This window comes from Ascaphus truei, chromosome 11 (assembly GCF_040206685.1).
Source record: "Ascaphus truei isolate aAscTru1 chromosome 11, aAscTru1.hap1, whole genome shotgun sequence".
Taxonomy (NCBI): Eukaryota; Metazoa; Chordata; class Amphibia; order Anura; family Ascaphidae; genus Ascaphus; species Ascaphus truei.
The window spans coordinates 48,667,353-48,687,638 of NC_134493.1; the positions used below are offsets into that span (position 1 = coordinate 48,667,353).

General features: G+C 44.3%; 1 protein-coding gene across 9 annotated transcripts in view; it reads left to right on the forward strand.

Annotated features, from left to right (window-relative positions):
• SNX29 (sorting nexin 29) overlaps positions 1-20,286 on the forward strand; it is a 287,808-nt gene that overhangs the window by 103,675 nt on the left and 163,847 nt on the right. For all 9 annotated transcript variants that reach the window (XR_012787430.1, XR_012787431.1, XM_075566130.1 and 6 more), the window contains one exon: positions 16,802-16,918. Coding sequence is in view for 7 of the 9 variants with exons in the window: in XM_075566130.1 (XP_075422245.1) it covers positions 16,802-16,918 (117 nt within the window). In the remaining 2 variants the exon portion in view is untranslated. The remainder of the gene's footprint in view (positions 1-16,801; positions 16,919-20,286) is intronic.

Here is a 20,286-nt window from a genome sequence, read left to right on the forward strand (position 1 = left end):
CTGTAGATGACGGTCTATACAGTCTTAGTGGCAATCCAAACAGCTTTGATTACTTTATTGAAAACTAATTACCTAAGCTGGCGATGGATTAGTTCTCCCTTGATCAATCATCAAAGATCCTGCTTCTCACGGTTCACTAAATGGCCGCCTTTCAGTATCACTCAATTCTTCAGTCAGTCTAACTCGGCAGCTACAATGTATCCTTATATTACTTGGGTAACATTATCTATTGTTACAGTTTGCAGCTCAAACTGCTGGGAACATTGGCAACAAATGATCACAAAAAAGTGTTACAAAGATCTTGCACTGCTGGGGAGGTGGGTTAAAGCCTGCTATAGAAATCAAAGGATGCTCAGTGTATTACAACTCATTAAAAATGGCATTAAGAGTTCAATTAAAATAAAAGTAGTATTTAATACTACAGAAGTGATTTTATTTAAAATAACACGTAGGATATTACTTGGCTTGCTCATTTACTAAAAAGAAAATGGTTATTACCAGGCTTTGTTTTATGCCACTTCTCCCCTATCTTACCTTTCTATAGGGCAATGCGAGAATCCTCTTCTATTGCAGTCCCTTACATTATCTCACAATAACCATATTAGTAGGATAAGGAGTGCAGCAGTTACAGCCTTCTTTGTTATTTGGGGGGAGGGGGATACAATTATGTGTTAGATCCACAAACTTCAGATAAATCAGGGCTTATAACGTGACATTACTTAGAACAGGAACGGGCATTATTTTCCCTGAGTTAACATAGCACCCTCGAAGCTAATAATATGCAGCATTAAAAATGCATCTAATTTGCCCAAGTAGCATATTATCTTCCAGTAAGGTAACGTTAAATTCGGCTTGGCGTTGCTCTGATCCAGACCCCAAAATAGGTAGCTTGCCTGAGTGGAAAGAGAAGAGGATATATATGTTTATATTATATATCCTCTTCTCTTTCCACTCCAGCAATAAATCAGTCACATATACATTCCAAGATGCACTGTTTTTAAGTTAAACCCTTGCTTGCTTTATTCATTGTAACATCGCCGGAAGAGATAAGTGTATCTCGAAAGCTCACACGAATAAAAGCATTTAGTTAAGTCACAGAATGGTATTGTCTATTCATTTTTGATTATTAAGCTCGTCTAACACAGTACAGATACCTCTACACCACACAGCACCACCCCCCCCCCCCCCCCCCCCCCCCACACACACACACACACACACACACACACACACACACACACACACACACACACACACACACACACACACACACACACACACCACTGCTGAGAGGTGTAGATGGGAGTTAGGGCAATGTTAGCTATGACTTAAATAACATTTTCATGTCATTATCATGAACGACTGATTTAGTTAACGCTACGTTCTTCATGGGTGGAAACCTGGCTTAATATTATGTTGTATTTTGAAGATACACAGTGAGTGTTAACATCATGTTAAGTGACTTAATGGGTGTATGAATGATTTAACGTGTCATTTCTGAGGCTAACTGTTTCTCTTGACATTTTAAATCACGTAGACAGATTATTTTTAAATGCAAGAGGCATTTTGATTAGAAAAAATAAGTGGGATGGTGTTGGGAGTAAATTGCGGAAAAGATGATGGTAAACAGGTGATTTCGAGAAACTGTAAAAGTTTAAAGAAGCTCGGTGGTGTTAGCAAAAGGAACTTCTTCTAAACTTGTGCATCTCGAATTTAAAAAAACATGTTCTATAAAAGCTTTATATTTTAATGCATTAAAAGCACCCAGGATGATTTTCTGAAACATTACTGTGCTCCTTTATGTTGAGGAATGTTTGATTACTTTATGAATTTTTAATTAAAAAAAAAAAGAAAGCTAAAAAAAAAACAGCGTCTCGGCCAAACTGCGTTGGTGATAATTTGAAAAGTAATTTGGCTCCTTAAATTGCAGGAAATTGCCTAATTATGATTTAATGCCGCCAGTTCTTTTTTTTTTTTTTTTTTTTTTAATTTATTTGTGGAGCTGCTATCTTTAGTTCGCTAAGCGTTTTATACGAACGAGTGTTTTTACCCTAGTTTGAACTAATGATGATGTGTTTTAAGGAGAAGATAGGGTGAAGACCAATGCTATTTTACCAATGTATTTTAAAGCGACAGTTCACACCTAAACACATTATTTTGTTTGTGACCTTTTCTATACTGGGGGGAGGGGGAGGGAAAGGACGAGAGAAGGGGGGGAGGGGAGGTTCACCTGTCAGGACCTGCTGGTTCAAGAGCAGCTAGACCAAGGGTGGCCAACTTCAGTCATCAAAGGCCATCAAACGGTCAGGTTTTATGGATATCCCTGCTTCAGCACAGGTGGCTCAGTCAGTGGCTCAGACTGTTGTAGATGGAGAACGTGTCTTTAGGGCAGGGGTGGGGAACCTTTTTTCTGCCAAGGGCCATTTGGATATTTATAACATCGTTCGCGGGCCATACAGACACAGACAGGCACACAGCAGGCACACAGATCCCCCCCCCCCCCACCTCTGGTAGTTGCTGCTGCTGCTGGGGGGATCGTGTAGGGCGGCTGCTGGGGTGAGTGCGGGGGGAAGTACGGTGGCTCCTGGGGCTAGTACAGTGGCTGCTAGGGATCGTGTAGGGCTGTCGGCGCCTCACACCACCTCCTCCCGATCGGGCGCGGCGGACATTTTAAAAAAAATTAGCGTAACCCCGTTTATAGCAGTTGCCTTAGCAGGGCTAGACCAAATGATTTCGGGGGCCTTATCCGGCCCTCGGGCCTGACGTTCCCCACCCCTGCTTTAGGGGATCAAGAGTTTTCTTTATACATTTTTACAAGATTTAGGTTTATCCAGCAGATAAGCACCCCTTTAGGGTGAGAGGACTCTGGGATGGTTAACCCCATCAATGCTAGGGTAGTCTGCAAATTTTTGCAAATTTTTGATGGGCTATAAGTTGGTAAAACTTATAAACATTATAACAAAAGTTAAAAGTGGTAAATATGGTGTTGCTTTAAACCCCTGCAATGTAGAGGCCATTATAGATACAATGCCAGTGTTTTTTTCAACTGGGGTTCCTAGGAAGCTTTGGGTTCCCCAGTCATCCCTTAAGGTTTCCCTGCAATTCTCAGGTCTTTTAAAAATTGGACCAAATACAAAAGAGTTGACAATGCATCTGGTCTCAGAATTCTAAAGAATGTTCAACATGAGTGGGGGTTGTGGACTCTCCGTACCTGCGGGCACCAGCAGGGCGGCGGACTATGGCCCAGCAGGGCGTACGTTCACGGAACATGTGCCCGACTTGCGGTCGGGCCTAACTTCTGGTATTGGCCGGACAGGCCTCGTGGCACAGGACATTTGCCCTGACACCCTCCCCCCCCCCCCCATCCCTCCTGTCGGCCGCCCGGAGTGACCTGCATTGGCATAAGGAACTTTTTATTGGATGTAGTCTATAAAAATTATCCTTTTCTATATTTTCCTGATATAAAATAGAACAACAAATCAACAAATAGAACTAGAAATGTGCAAAACAAGTCTTATACAACAGGCATATATTTATATTGTATTGTATGTCTTTATTTATATAACGCCATTAATGTACATAGCGCTTCACCGTAGTAATACACGTGGTAATCAAATAAATAACATAATATGGGAATGGGAATAAGTGCATCAGACATAACAGTAACATTAAGGTTACAGTAGACAGATGCTTTTGTTAGAATCACATTATAGTAAAACGTAATGCGCTCTGTGCTGTGATATCTAACTTTCTTTTTATGCTGTAATATTCCCGTTCTATCGAACGGGAATATTGTTTTATTTCTTGGGAGAAGGAATAAAATGGCTGCCATTTATGTCCCTTTCTTGTTAATAACTGATGTGTTCCAAGCAGAATGTTACGAGTTGCAAGGAGCAATGTTAAGAGAACAAAGCGGGGTGCACAGATATTTAATGCTATTTTTTTTAAATACTTCTTTTCATGGAAGGCATTGTACGATATGTTGCAGTCGGCATGTTCAGTTTTTATACCAGGACGGCCCAGTAGGTGGCACTCTGGCATCAAATGAATGCTACCTCTCCCAGTGTCTGGGAAAGGAGGGTTGAATCCTCCCCTATACCAAGGAAAGATTTAAAATGTGCACACTGCAGTGTGAAGCTTTTGTGTCGACAACATAATTTCCCAGGCGACATTAGGTCTTTGTTTAATGAGTGGCACAATAGTATTGGATATAGTGTATGAGCATGGCCAACAGTTGTGTGGACTTCCTCATGTACGGTACGAGGCCAATATACAATATACAATATACAAGCCCTAACAATGTCTCTTGGGTGCCAACATTTCCCCCAATTTATAATTCTAGGCTCTAATGCTATCTTGTGAATTTAGCACTTGAGCATAAATGGCTCGTGCGTTCCAGCAACATTTTCCTATTGGAAATGGTAACTGACCATTCCTCTAGAAGCTGAAGGAGGAAGCTTGTGGTTAGGGCACTGTGATTGTATCTGGGCACACCCACTCGGGGGTTCCCAGAAAGAGCTTGCTGGGGTTCTGTGTGTTTGTTAACTTATTTTCACACCCACTTCTTAGCAGTCTTGGCTCTGTGTGACCTTGGGTAAAAGAGGGATTGTTTTCTTATTGGAATTGTTTGAATGTTTGGCAAATGGTAACCCTCTATACAGAGCATTGAGCAGCATGACCCATTTGGGAGAGGGTGTAACCTTAGGCCGCGGGCATGGTCGGCGCTGACCCGTGCTAAGCCGCGCTCACGCTCGGCAGTGAGCCCCTGCAGCCGCAATAAGAGCGGCTTTAGCAGGGGCTCGCGCAAGGTTGCGGAAGCGTAGCCGACATTATTTTTCTAGTTTGAGGACTCGCGGGAGCGCAGGGCCAGTCACGTGAGCGGTTCGCCCAATGAGGGTGAACCAGCTCCGTGACGTCACTGGCCCGCCCCCCGACATGCCCCCGGACGGCGCGCGAACTAAGGCCAGAGAAAGCACCCGCTTTCCCTCAGCGCGCCTCCGCACGGCTGGAGTCACCATGGACTCAGCCTTATAAGTGACACTTGGAGAAGAAACCTATTGTGTTTTGAAAGCTCTGTAGTGCTTTAATTTCATTTGTGGAGAAGACTAAAGATCAGCCCTTATGAGGTAGCAACAGTCTAGGGTTGCCAGGTGTCCTCTATTGAACCAGACTGTCCTCTATTGAACCAGACTGTCCTCTATTGAACCAGACTGTCCTCTATTGAACCAGACTGTCCTCTATTGAACCAGACTGTCCTCTATTGAACCAGACTGTCCTCTATTGAACCAGACTGTCCTCTATTGAACCAGACTGTCCTCTATTGAACCAGACTGTCCTCTATTGAACCAGACTGTCCTCTATTGAACCAGACTGTCCTCTATTGAACCAGACTGTCCTCTATTGAACCAGACTGTCCTCTATTGAACCAGACTGTCCTCTATTGAACCAGACTGTCCTCTATTGAACCAGACTGTCCTCTATTGAACCAGACTTTCCTGTATTGCAGGGGAGCGCAATCTTTTTCCCCTGCGCTCCCCTGCCGGCTGTCCTCCTCTCCGCGCCGCCCACCCTTCCTCCTCCTTACCTTGGTTCCTGGTGTCTGGGCGTCATGACGTCACTGTGCCATAGCAACGCAACGTCACATGACCCCGCGGCGTCATTTGATGCCGCGTTGCCATGGTGACGCGTCTCCAGATGCCGGCTGAACCACGGTATGTAAGGTTTACAGAGGCCTTCGCCGCTTCCCTGGCACTTAATTTAAGTAGAATGCGCACAGAGCGCACCGGGGGTTAATGACAAAATATAATGAGCAGTGCTCTACTCATATGGGGGTACATACATGGAATGAGTAAATGTGAACAGGCCAATGATAACACAGCACCTGGTAGGTGTATAATGGCAACTTTATTCAATAATAATAAAAACACACAATAGTAATAATTGGGATCCACAGGGACCACAACACACTCAAAGCAAACGGTTCCTAAACCGCTGCTATAACACTAAAAATGGCCAGACTCTATGCTAGCAAAACAGTGCACACAAGACCCTATGGTCACGATCAAAAGTACCCTGTGTAGCAGACTCAAACAGAACCCGCTGCCGGGTACAAGATGATGGGTGGGGGGGGGGGGCAGGGCGGCTGCTTACCATGAGTAGCGCGGGATTTCCGCGAGCAGGGCTGTTGCTAAGGGGCTTGACAGCTGCCTCCATTCTGATTGGCTGCTGCTGGGTCATGCAGCCAATCAGGAGGAGGTGTCAGGAGCCTGAGGGTGGGGCCTAGGAGAGGAGGAAACAACATGGAGTGGTGTCTGTCGAGTGCGTGGCACCTTTCACCATTGTGTCCAGTATTTTTGGAGAAGCCACCTGCCAACCCTACAACCAACAACAAATCTACCCCGTACTAAATATATAAAGTTCTAACTTCATTTAGTCCTAATAAACAAACCCATCCCTTCTACTACATTTTGATGCCTGTAAGCCCTCCCCCCCAACAGGTCAGGTTTTCAGGATATCACAGCTTCAGCACAGGTGGCTGGGGGGGGGGGGGGGGGGCTTGAGGACTGGAGCTGAGCACCCCTGTTGTAACCCACAGTAAGAACCAGTAGAGGAGCTATGTAGAATTAGTGTTGGGAGACGAGACAACGTTTGTATCGCACCCAGTATTGTTCTATGGTTCTCTATCCATCCCAATTATAGCCTGACATGTTAAATTGACCAGAACGTTATCTTTGCCTTCTGCATTCTTCCTTCCTAAAAAAGCACATCTGTAGAAGCCCTGAGAGCGGCAGGATTGGAATTTAAAATGAGGGTCTTCTTCCCTGAACACTGTGCACATTACATCACATGTAATTTTGGCAGCCATCCCAAAAGTAATCTGTGCCTGTTTCTGCGTTACTTCACCCCAGAGAGTAGGCCAAGTTCTCTTGTAAAGTAATGTAATGAAATTTCTGCAGTGACCTAGTTTTGGTGCGAGTCTCGTAGTGAAATAATTTTTTCTTGACCTTTTGCACATTGCATACCCCAGTAATACATACCCACACTCCGTCTTGTAGGACCTGTCCATTAAAGCAGTAGGGACAATTTATACTTTCTTTTGAATAAACCGCTGAACAATGTAACTAGCTTTGTTAAACAAATATTGGTATCCTTAAAGCTAACTTTTTTTACTTTATTGTTTAGATTTGTGGAATCATTAGATGTTTTTGTATTTACATGAGTAGTCCCACATAGTGTGTGTGTGTGTATACACACACCACACACCACACACCACACACACACACCACAAACACACACACACACACACACACACCACACACCACACACCACACACCACACACCACACACACCACACACACACCACACACACACCACACACACACCACCCACACACACCACACACACCACCCACACACACCACACACACACACCACACACACACACACACACACACCACACACACCACACACACCACACCACACAACACACCACACACCACACAACACACACCACACAACACACACCACACAACACACACCACACACACACACACCACACACACACACACCACACACACACACCACACACACACCACACACACACGAATCACCCTTCAAGTAAAATTTTCACTTTTTGGAAAATGTGAAAAGATTAATACGGTTCTATTTTCTGCAAATCTGTGTAATTGTTACCTTTTATTTGATAAAAAAAAAATGAAAATAATATTCAAAATTGATATTGACAATTTATATATTTACATAAACAAAAATCCAAAACTGTTTTATATCAAAAGATATATAAAGGTTGCAAAACCTTTTTAAAGCATTTTGTTTCTACTGAGGTTTTACAAGTTTAAAAAAAATAAATATATATATAATTTTTTTTTTTTTTTTTTAATGCGTCAGTCACGAATTCTTAACTCCTTTAGCATGCCTTTCATTACCCTTTGGGGGAATAATGTATGTCAGTTGAGTGTTAAAGCAGCATTTCCTCTTGCCCGTTTTTGGTGTTTTTTGTTATTAATAAATGCAGCAGTTCCTTACATTGACAGCATTGCAATTATCTAAGCTGCCGATCAAGTCGCTCTCCTGTGGTCACTCGGCGAAGAGCCTGCTTCTCAGGACACCCAATATGGCTGCCTATTTCAAGAGAGGAAATGCTTTGTTTGCTTCAACAACCCAAGGATACATTAAATCGGGTGAACAACTCCTGTCCTCAAGGGTTTCCAACAGGTCAGGTTTTCATGATATCCCTGCTTCCGCACAGGTGGCATAGTTGAGACTGAACCACTGAGCCACTTGTGCTGAAGCAGGGATATCCTGAAAACCTGACCTGTTGGTGGTCCTTGAGGACTGGAGTTCACCACCCCTGTATTAAATCATTAAGCTACTGCTACTATTACTGCTACTTTTACTTCTAATGCTACACAACTGATTTATGTGTAAAAAATTGGAATTAAATGATGTTTTAAAGCTGCAGACAAAGCAATATCCTGTGTGTTTAAAAAAAAAAAATCAATTCTGTGCTATGAGAAAATACTTGTAGCATTTTTTTGAACAACTGTTAATTACATTTTTTTATGTATTGTAATGTAAGAAACCTTTTTTTGTTTCTGTAGCAACGATTTACAAAGTCACATCCCCTTCCTCTTCTGAAACAGGCTCTGCCACACCCCTTTTTGAGCCCTGCCCTCTCTAGCAGTGCACCCATTGTATCTAGTGACTGCCTGGTCACATGATCTTCCCCACAGAACATTGCATCTTTGGTCCTCGTCTTCTGCACTGACAGCCATTTAGTGAACCCCTGAGCCGAATCTTTGCCGATCGATCGTCAACTTAGCTAATTTCTTATCATTGTGTGGATTGTATTGATGCTCATATTAAAGGGGAAAATAAATAAAATAAAAATCGTCAGCTTGGACTGCTGTTTTAAGCTTTACATATCACGGCAATTTGTTCAATTTGATCATTGAAAGGGCTGAACTTTTTTTTTTAAAGGATTATTTCCACTATACTGTACTATATTCATTTTTAAAATATGAAAAAAGTGTTTCTTTCCGATTTTTGTATTTATTCTAATATAGCGCTGACAGATTATTCTCTTTACAAGCACCACGAACCTGCCTTGTTACAATCTATTTCAAGGCAAAATGAGATTAAAGACAAATCTAATATCACAAGATATTGGCACTACATACATCCTTAGTCATGATCCACTTCTAAGACCAATTCCTTTACCACTATGCCAGTCGGTCCTCCTTCTCCCTACATCAGGGGTGGCCAACTCCAGTCCTCAAGGGCCACCGTCAGGTATTGGGGATATCCCTGCTTCAGCACCGGTGGCTCAGTCATTATGACTGGGCCACCTGTGCTGAAGCAGGGATGTCATGTGAACCTGGCCTGTTGGTGACCCCTGAGGACTGGAGTTGGCCACCCCTGATCGACATGAAGTTGACATTTAGAGCAAATACTTTCATAGCTAAAGTTACACCATGCGAGCCCTGGGATTTAATCCTTTTACCGCCGGTTAACTGCAGCTGCTCCTGGGACAAAGAGGATAATCCGAATTAGATTAATACTGCATGTTCAAAAATACATTGCAGTTCGTCAAAATCTTTATGCAAATGACAAGCATGAGATGTTTAATTTATAGATGAGGTATTGTGTTCAGCACTGCTAGAAAATTATACACATTATACAATTTGACACTTTGACACAACGTACATATTCATACCATTGTTTATTATATACATTTTAGACTGCTATTATTCTTTCCTCTGTATTTTCTAAAGTGTTATAAACATAATGGTCCCCATCTAATGCAAGTCACAAGACAAATAAGATATGAAGTGCAGTCATCATTTTGCCTGGTGTCAAACAAGCCATATCTATCATCTTACTGCCAAAAAGTAATGTTATTTATTAGGTGCCTCTCACTCGGTGTTGCTTTTATTTATAATCTCTGGACAAACTTTTTTTTAAAATCAATACAGAGTTTTGACAAGTAATATTCCTCATCATACAGTAGCTTCTAAAACCGAAAAGATTTGTATCTCGGAACATTAATAAAGCCAGTGTTTCTGAAGGACTGATGTGCTTTGTCCTCTTTCATAGTGTGCGGTGAACTGTCTGGGGCATAGTAAATGCTAAATAAAATAGTTGCATTGTGGCCATGACTAAGGGATAGATATAGAGCATTTATGACTAGTCTGAGATGGAGCAGACTGGACAGGTTTAAGATCTGTCCTTTACTTTTCCGAAATAGCACAATGACTTGTGCACCGTTCATTAAAGTTATCCTCAAGATAAAAGGTCACGTTTCTGTAGCTTTCTTTTGCAGATGGGGGGGGGACTATGAAAAATAACCCCTTTTTAGTTGATGGGCAAAAGAAAACGATTAGAGGTGCATCCCCAGTTCCTTTGCACCTTTTGGTTATGTTGCCTTGTGTTGGGGTATGACTTTTTTGATATATGTTATTGTCAACACCAATTTAGAAGTTGGAACCAAGAATCCAGGCTTTCCAATGTTTCTTGGTCAACAGAAGACGCGTGTATGGCTTTACTTGACCACCGTAGGTAATGGGAAGAGGAGCAAGCCCGTGTCACGCGTTCCCACTGATGGTTTTGCACTTGCAACCCTAATATCTTCAGTTTTGTAATTCGTTGGGTGAGAAGGATAATGTGCCCCGCATAAGTTATGCTAAAAACGATTGAGTACGTTTTTAATCAAATATGTTCGGTTTCCCTAGTGTTGTGCACAAATCAAGTAGCAGCATTTCTCCTCGGGATTTGCATAGTTTAATTACAGCATGTGTTGGTGTTCTAGTAGGTAGCTGTGGGTATGTATGACCTCCAGGTTAATTTCATTTATTTAAAAATGATTTTCAGTGGATAGTAAAGAAAATGTTTCGGAGAACTCTTACACAGAAGTCTGTTGGTATAAACCGGGGGTGGGCAACTCCGGTCCTCAAGGGCCACCAACAGGTCAGGTTTTCAGGATATCATTTATATATTTATATTATTTATGTATAAGTACATAAATAAAATTAATACAAAAAGTCACCGCTCTCCAAGCATGAGCGCGGTCAGTGCCAGCGAGGCCGCAGCCTACTTTACTGTTAAATCTTTCCTTTTTGCTTTCGCTTCCAGGTGAAGACTGACATCCTCAAAGTAGAGTTAAAACTTCATCTGCTTTTAGCTATGTTATGCACTGCCAGGTAGCAGAATTCAGGGGGCTTTGGTAGAGATTCACTAAACTCAAATACCAGGTATTGCACCGCAATCCCATGTTAAATTGGCATCTAAGTCAATGGCAAATGGACACAGTCACATAGGATTGAGATGTGATAGTTGACATCAGGACTTGGTGAATTGTGGGAATTGTTCCACATAAAAAGCCCCAGGAACTTTAGGAAAGGGGTGCCGGAAAGTAGGAGGTGGTATACTTCTTCAAAAGGTACGGTACTTTAGGTTTAGAAGAATTACACCTTTAATTATTTGTATGCCAAGGTAGTGTTCCTCAGTATTTACACCTTTTACTGTTGAATGAGTTTACACCTGCATTAGGTGCTCAAGTCAGAGAAGGGTTCGAGGTACGAATAGCAATTTAAGTTTTCTTTCTAATGGGACAACCATAATGTTGTAATACAAACTTAAACACTTATCAAGACATTCATATCTTTTGCAGAAAATTCCAAATCATGTGTGAGTTCAAGGATTTCTATGTTATCCTAATTAAATGGTTCTGCACAATTCATTAAACTAGGACAATAATTGGGAAACCTGCTTTTAAGGATGATGGTTTTTTCAATGTGTTTAAGCTCTTCCAGCAGTAGAAGAGTTAATATTAATATTTGCACCTGAGAATGTTTTAAACTTTCATTTTTAAGCGAGTATAGTGTATCTGGCAGCTACCAAGCAAAGGCGGTCTATAGAGATTCAGTTTCTCAAGCCTTGCGGCCTATTTTTTCTATTAAATACAGTTCCTGGAAGCCAGTTACAGGGATATTGGTTTTAGATTTTTGTAGAAAATATATGCTTCATAGAAAGAAAGAGAAACCCATTGCTCATTGACAATCATAATGAGTTTCTTACTGCATGCAACCCAACCCTCCTTACCCGGCTCTAAAGGTGGTCACATCAGATTGGACTATATACATTGGCAGTGCTCAGCCTCTCAGGCCTGGGTAGGTGCAGACTGGGCATGGGTGTAACTATGTATTACATAGGCAGTGCCCCATCTTTCAGGCCTGTGCAGGGTGCTGGGTAGGTGCAGGCTGGGCGTGGGTGCTTGAATATAACTAGGATGGGCGCCAGGAACTTTTATAAACAAAAAGGTGCTTTATTTGACAGCCGTCAATTATGCTTCACAGACACACATACTGGACAGAAACTCGTGGCTAACAATATCACTCTGGCCTTCATCCCCTCGGTAGCTCTCTCTCCTACACTGTGGAATTACTTAAAGTTGATACTCATAGTAAGGGATACATTGTAAGTCTCTTGCATGGGTTAGTAATGCAATTAGTAATTAGTAATGCGCCATTACTTGTTCACTGCATGTAACCTCTCCCGCTCACTGCATGTAACCTCTCCCGCTCACTGCATGTAACCTCTCCCGCTCACTGCATGGAACCTCTCCGGCTCACTGCATGGAACCTCTCCGGCTCACTGCATGGAACCTCTCCGGCTCACTGCATGGAACCTCTCCGGCTCACTGCATGGAACCTCTCCGGCTCACTGCATGGAACCTCTCCCGCTCACTGCATGGAACCTCTCCCGCTCACTGCATGTAACCTCTCCCGCTCACTGCATGGAACCTCTCCGGCTCACTGCATGGAACCTCTCCGGCTCACTGCATGGAACCTCTCCGGCTCACTGCATGGAACCTCTCCGACTCACTGCATGGAACCTCTCCGGCTCACTGCATGGAACCTCTCCCGCTCACTGCATGGAACCTCTCCCGCTCACTGCATGGAACCTCTCCCGCTCACTGCATGGAACCTCTCCCGCTCACTGCATGGAATCTCTCCCGCTCACTGCATGGAACCTCTCCCGCTCACTGCATGGAACTCTCCCGCTCACTGCATGGAACCTCTCCCGCTCCCTGCATGGAACCTCTCCCGCTCCCTGAATGGAACCTCTCCCGCTCACTGCATGGAACCTCTCCCGCTCACTGCAAGGAACCTCTCCCGCTCACTGCATGGAACCTCTCCCGCTCACTGCAAGGAACCTCTCCCGCTCACTGCATGGAACCCTCCCCCCCCCTGTTGGCTGCTTACCAAGCTGCAAATGGTTAGCAGCCACAGCTTGATAAAGGAGGACTAGTAACTTTGGTGTCCCGCAACAACGCACAATTTTCATTACATAATTACATACCTACTGCGATAAGAGTACATGGAAAATAAGTTAACACAGATTTAGAGAGATTATGTAACATTTTCATTTTGGGAGGTAAACTGAAGTGCAGATTGCTGCTTTAATATAAAGATTAACTCCCGTGTACGATTATTATCTTGGTTTTTGTTTCCCCTTATTTATAATACGTTAACTATACGTGGTATCTAACTTTTTGGAAGGGCCATTGTATTCTGCAAACTCTGGTCGTCTCAATGCTGTGTTTTCTATTTCAGAATACACATTCTCTGTTTTTTTGTTGACCAACATTTATATCTCATTAGAGGTGTTGGGCTTGCTGCCTAGAAGTTCCATTAGTCAAAACAAAATGGTCCATATTCATCACTTTAAAGCAGAAAATAGGTCACAATTTGTGTATTTTAATTCTCTGTTATAGTACCACTCTCTTCAGCTTTCAGTATAATTTCATATCAGTGCTACCTTTTAGTTACTGTAATTATCATTACTTCTAATATAACAGTCTTACTTTTGTTAGCTTGCTTGTGTATTTATGTGCAAATGCATATCTCTTGTAAAAGGGGCAGTCACTCCTAAAACCAAAGTGAACTAATTCCAGCGACATGTTTAATGGGTCCCATCTGGGTAATTAATTTACTCAAATTTGACACCTATAAGTGTTTTTAATGTATATTTTAAAGTTGGGAGGCGTTTGATTTCCTCTGGCTGCTCCCTTTTGTGTGATGTCGCTGTGTGATGTCGCTGTGTGATGTCACTGTGTGATATCGCTGTGTGATCAGGAAGAGCTTGTACAGCCAGAGTCTCCCCCTCCCCACCAACATTCCCTTAACCATTTAGGTGCCAGAAGACATAACCACTACGTCATGGCTACAGAGTGTTTTCTAGCGCACATCGCGATCTGCACTGTAGGGAAATGGAAGCGGAGAGTCCTCTTCTATTTCCGGATTAAGGGACGCAGTGGTCAGATGACTGCGCTTTGTCAGAGGGGCTGTGGCACTCTGGTATTGTGGTCCCTCCGGCACCCGTAGGGTTAAAGGTGTGTTTCTGCGTAGGGCGTTAAAAAGAATAAAATGAAAGGTCGGTCTGAAGGAGGAGGTCTCCGGAACCTTCCCGAGATACTTATCTCCGTAGCTCATGCCAGTAGCTACCCTGGGTGGGCACGCAATATGGCGGCTCAAATGTCACTGGTGCCAATAGGAAGCCACAAAGTCACCCGTCACGGCTACCTATTGGCAGGCGTGCCAGTGGACATTTAACAGCTAGGAAGTAACTGGCATGAGCTTCACCGGTCAGTATCTCTGGAAGCAGGGGGTCCCTGGAGCTGAAATGAATGGGGTTCAGCTCCAGAGGTTTCCTGCTTCAATCCTATGCTTGGAGATCCCAGTTTTAACCAAACACACTTCACCGACCGATCACATTGCACGGAAATCAAGCGTTTCTTGTTGAATTAAACTTCTTGTAGCACCCTGTCACATATAGGATAAGATACAAAGGAAGTATGGAGATTAAAAAAAAAAACCGCACAGATAAACGGCAAATTCAAATGTCTAAAAGAACATTCCATTAACGCTGATAAACAGATTTTATTTTTTTAGGTGAAAACACGTGAAAAACAAAAATAAACACAGATTCCAGACAAATATAAACGATGAAAAACGAAATCCCTCCCTATACTACAAATAAAAAAATGACATTTTTCAGGGAATGCTGCTTTAACTTTAAGGATGGGGGGTGGGGGATAAGGGGAAAGAAAACATTTGGTTGACAAACACGTCCCCATTGAGAGCCCCCCCCCCAAAAAAAAAAATACAGCTGTCCGACTTTGTAATTGCGTCTTTAAGAGTCTACTCCGACATGAATAGCCACATGGTCACCACAATATAGAAATGAGAATAGGAGTGGGAAGACCATGAATCCGTGGATGGGCAATATTAGTGAAGGTAGAAGTGTTCATGGAAATGTTGGGACTGGTTTCCTGCCAAGCGCAGCCAATGATAACACATTCATTCCAAGTAATGGAAGTTGACATTTGGCAGCTGAAAGTTCTGTAATAGTTGACATACATTTTTCTAGTAGTGCAGCATTATTTTCTCCATCAGTGTCCGTTTCTGAAATGCACACGCTTTAAAAAAAAAATTGCCACTTAAAAGCTGCCAAGTCACTGAAAAAAAAAGATAACATACAGCACGTTAAGAGAACCTATATTTAAGTATCATGTGTCAGACATAATTTAGAGCGAGAGCATTTTTGTTGTTTGAATGACTTATTGCAGGGGGGCTCAACTGCAGTCCCCAAATCCCCCCCCCCCCCGCCCCAACAGATCAGGTTTTCAGGATATTCCAGCTTCAGCAAAGGTGGCTCAATCAGAGGCTGTCGAAGACTCTGCCTCTGATTGAGCCACCTGTGCTGAAGCAGGAACTGATTGAGCCACCTTTCCTGAAGCAGGAACTGATTGAGCCACCTGTGCTGAAGCAGGGATATCCTGAAAACCTGACCTGTTGGGGCTTGAGGACTGGAGTTGAGCGCCCCTGACTTATTGTACACACGTGTTACTGCCATTGCAGCTCTGACTTCTTACGGAGATCAGAACATATAATCTAATTTGAGATGTAATGAAAAAGAGATGTTTTTCCTCATTATTTTTGTAAGATTTGTTTTTGTATATTTTTTTGTTGCTCTTCCTTTGGATCAATATAGTTCTAAATATAGAATGAGCATCTCGGACAACTTGAATTTAACAGAGGTTGAACTCGATGGACGTGTCGTGTTTTTTTTTTTTTTTTCCAACCTCATCTATTATGTAACTATTTACAACTTGCTTTCAATCTTGTGATGAAGAATCACAGGGATAAAATCGGAATTAAACTCCTATTTTAAAGACCAACACTGTCCTCCTTCCCATTACATGGTATAGAAATCGGAATAACTGAGCCATTAGAAACCTTCCTATGATACAAGTAGATAGCAATTCTGCACCTTCTGCTTTATCATTTCAATCATTTTATTATAGAACGTAGGTTAGAATCTTTACCGGGTAAATGGATTAGGTTTCCTGTGGCTGCAACGTTGCCTTAGGTCAGAAGTTCTAAGAAGGGGATATTGAAGATAAAATGTTATACATTTAATGAACCCTATTGCTGACAGAGAGGTCTGCAAGGGAACAGGGAAGATGAGCTTCATCAGTCTCTCTTCATTGAAAGTATCCATTTTTCATTATTCTGGCACCGTTACTTTGTCCCCTTCACATGCAAAGTACAGAATGCCTTTAATTTGCCCCGTCAATAACCGCACAGCAGGCTCTCCAATGCATTCCAAAGCCTGCATCTGATAATGAAGGGATTAATAAGCTGCATCTTCATGAAACTTTGATTCTTGAGGTTCACTTGTGTGCACACAGGTATAACCTAACAATCTGTTTTTACCATTTACAGGTAGCAGAGATGCATGGAGAGCTCATAGAATTCAATGAGAGGCTGCACCGTGCATTGATCGCCAAAGAAGTACTTGTGTCTCAAATGAGACACGAACTTATTGATCTAAGAGGACCTGTAAGTATGTTTTATTATTATTATTATATTGACTTGCACAAGTTACTGTATATACAGCATGTGCATTTGTATACTGGTGTTACCTGTGCTATTTGCCACAATTATATTATCATATCAAATTGCAGCTCACAGCAAGTTATTCATACATATTTTATTTTTATGTTTATATTCTATTCTATAAACCAAGCACTTGACAAAAATATTGTACAGATTATATGTTGCAAACCAGGCAGAAGTGCATCAAGTATTAAAGAAAATACTATGAAAAAGGGGTCTCTGTCCACAAGACGGGCTGGACTTTCTGTAGCGCCCTACTAGAAGGGCTGGACTTTCTGTAGCGCCCTACTAGAAGGGCTGGACTTTCTGTAGTGCCCCACAAGAAGGGCTGGACTTTCTGTAGTGCCCCACAAGAAGGGCTGGACTTTCTGTAGTGCCCCACAAGAAGGGCTGGACTTTCTGTAGCGCCCCACAAGAAGGGCTGGACTTTCTGTAGCGCCCCACAAGAAGGGCTGGACTTTCTGTAGCGCCCCACAAGAAGGGCTGGACTTTCTGTAGTGCCCCACTAGAAGGGCTGGACTTTCTGTAGTGCCCCACTAGAAGGGCTGGACTTTCTGTAGTGCCCCACAAGAAGGGCTGGACTTTCTGTAGTGCCCCACAAGAAGGGCTGGACTTTCTGAAGTGCACAGACAATATCTAGGCACGTTTTTGTCCCATGGTGGCCATTGGCCCCCTCACTGGTGAGCAGTTTTTAACTCTAGTAGACTATGGGATGTTCTTCCCCTCGTCTACCTGACGTAGAATTGCTCCCAACCTGTAGGTTGAGTCATATTTCTGTAACACAAACCACCTGAAGTGGTCCTGAACCGCTTGAATAGAAGCAATGGCTAGAGCGGCCTTCAGTGCCTCAAAGGCTGCTTACACTCTGGGGACCATTAGATGGTATGGGGTAGGAGTTTCCTGATCATGTTTGTTAGGGGTGTTGACAATTCCAGGATGGCTCCCACCATAGCACTTTCCAGCCTCAGTTGCTCGACTGCCGGGTGACCAGCTATCCCAGGCCAACTGAGACTCCGCAGCAGCAGAATTAAATGCAAATGCGAAAATGCAAATGGCTTTGGCGCCAGGGACAGTCTGTCGCAATTAGGCTGCAGGGGGTCAGTGCTTCTGAAGTGGACCCCCCGCAGCGTTAATCTGTCCGGGACCGCGAGGTGCCTCAACAAGACAAACAGGAAGGCTTGCTACATCGATACACCAAATGTCTGAACTTGGAGCTCCCCTCTCACCGAGTAGGACTATTATTGCGACAACTCATCAGTAGGATAAAACAAAACTGTCCCACAATGGTCTGTCGGCATCAGCTTGCTTGATAAGCATACATACATATACACGTGTGCGTGTGTGTGTGTGTGTGCGCGCGTGTGCGCATGTTATTTTTATATATATAATATATATCTGCCAAGTTATAACTCTGACCTAACTGCTGGTAAAATGATGAGCATTAGGCTCTGGTCCCGCTGCGTCCGACGGCGCGCGCGGCCGCGTTCCTCACCAGCAGGGGTATCCTTCTGAGCCGGTCCCAGTCCCCCCTCGCTGCATGGTTCACAACGCGCTGTGACGCGTCAGCCACCAGGGGATGCAAGAAAATTGCGATCCCGAGCGGTGACGCGTCACGTGGTGCGCTGATGAGCCTATCAGCGGCGGGAGAGGGAGCTGTCAGAGAGCTTCCTCCACAAGGTAGGGGTGTGTGTGTGTGTGTGTGTGTGTGTGTGTGTGTGTGTGTCAGCACGGAGAGGATGCAGCCCGGGAGACTAACCCCTGCTGCAGCCATCCGCTGGGGCGTGGGGAGGGGATTTACGGGAGCAGCAGAGGGCATATGGAGGGAGGGGGAGAGTAGCGGGTCCCTCCGCTCAAACCACGCCCCCCGGCTGCCGCTCCCTACAGACCGCAGGTAGCGGTCAATTGCCTATCAGCGCGCCGCCTGTCTGCAGTGCGGGCGCGCTGACTGAGGGAGCGGGGCCTTAGAAAAGGGAAGTGTAACAGGAGACTGCTAGTTGACCCGTAACAATGTCTGATGAGATTAACTTGACACTCACATTTCAGGCAATTTACTTCCCACTTCTTTCGGTCCTTGTGAATATGGATGTGCGGGTTTATTCACACCACCACTGTATAAAGAAAAATACATCGTTTTGTAATCCTTTCAGCCTGTTCCTCCCCCAAAAAATTATACTGTATTATACAAATACGGGTTATCTGTCTATGTACTAAGCTCACCAAAATCGTTGCAATCTACGTGTGTTGATGAAGTATTATGCATTTAGCAGAGAAGGACTGTAAATTGGAAATAACTGTGTGTAGGGAGGGAAATCGACGACCGAAAATACAGAACAACTTTTACATGCAACCAATCTGCTCTGATTTGTTTGTAATATATCAAGAATATTCAACTTTTCTGACTAAAATGACTGAATATATAAATGATACATTTATGTATTTGATGAGAAGAGCTGCAAAGAAATGGTGCCGGGTTCAGCTGAGGAAAGCTGTAGAGTGATTCTACTGTACAGGCATATACCCCGCATTAACGTACGCAATGCACCCCCCATCACTCTCACCCCCCTGCACCCCACACCACTCTCCACACCCCCTGCTCCCCACACCACTCTCCACCCCCCCCTGCACCCCACATCACTCTTCACCCCCCATCACTCTCCTGCATCAACCCCTGGTTCCCGGTGCTCATGCCCCCGGTTCCCGGCACTCGTTCCCCCCTCCCCCCCAATACATAGGTGTGGGTTCTCCGATGCTGCGGAGGGGGAGGTTGCGGGATGGGGGTGGGGGCGGTGGGGTGTAGCGTGTGAGGCGCGGGGGGGCGGGTGTAGGTGAGGAGCTGCGGGCGGGTGTTGTGTGTCAGGCAGCAAGGCGTTCAGGTGAGAAGGAGGAGGAGGAGCGGCGGTGGGGCGGGCGGTGCGTGTCGGCGGCGGGGCATTGAGGTGAGGAGCGGCGGTTAAAGCGAGGCGGCGGCAGGACCTTCAGGTCAGGAGGCGGGAGGGTTGTGAGGCGGCGGGGGCGTTGTGGTGATGAGCTGCGGGCGGGTGCTGTATGTCAGGCGGCGGGGCGGGTGGAGGTGAGGAGCGGCGGGTGGGCTGGATGGTACCTGGCGGTCCCGCTAGGGTGGGTTTGCACTTATGTGGGTTGATGTGGGTTTAGGGTGTTCGCTGCACGGCGTGTGTCTCTCGGTCAGAGGGGCACGCGGTGTGAGGAGGCTGATGGTGAGGTTGTTTGTGACGTCACCCCACCCCCAAAGCCAATCAGAGCGTGAGCCATCAGCAACAACCCACAGACGAACAATTTTTCACTTATATATA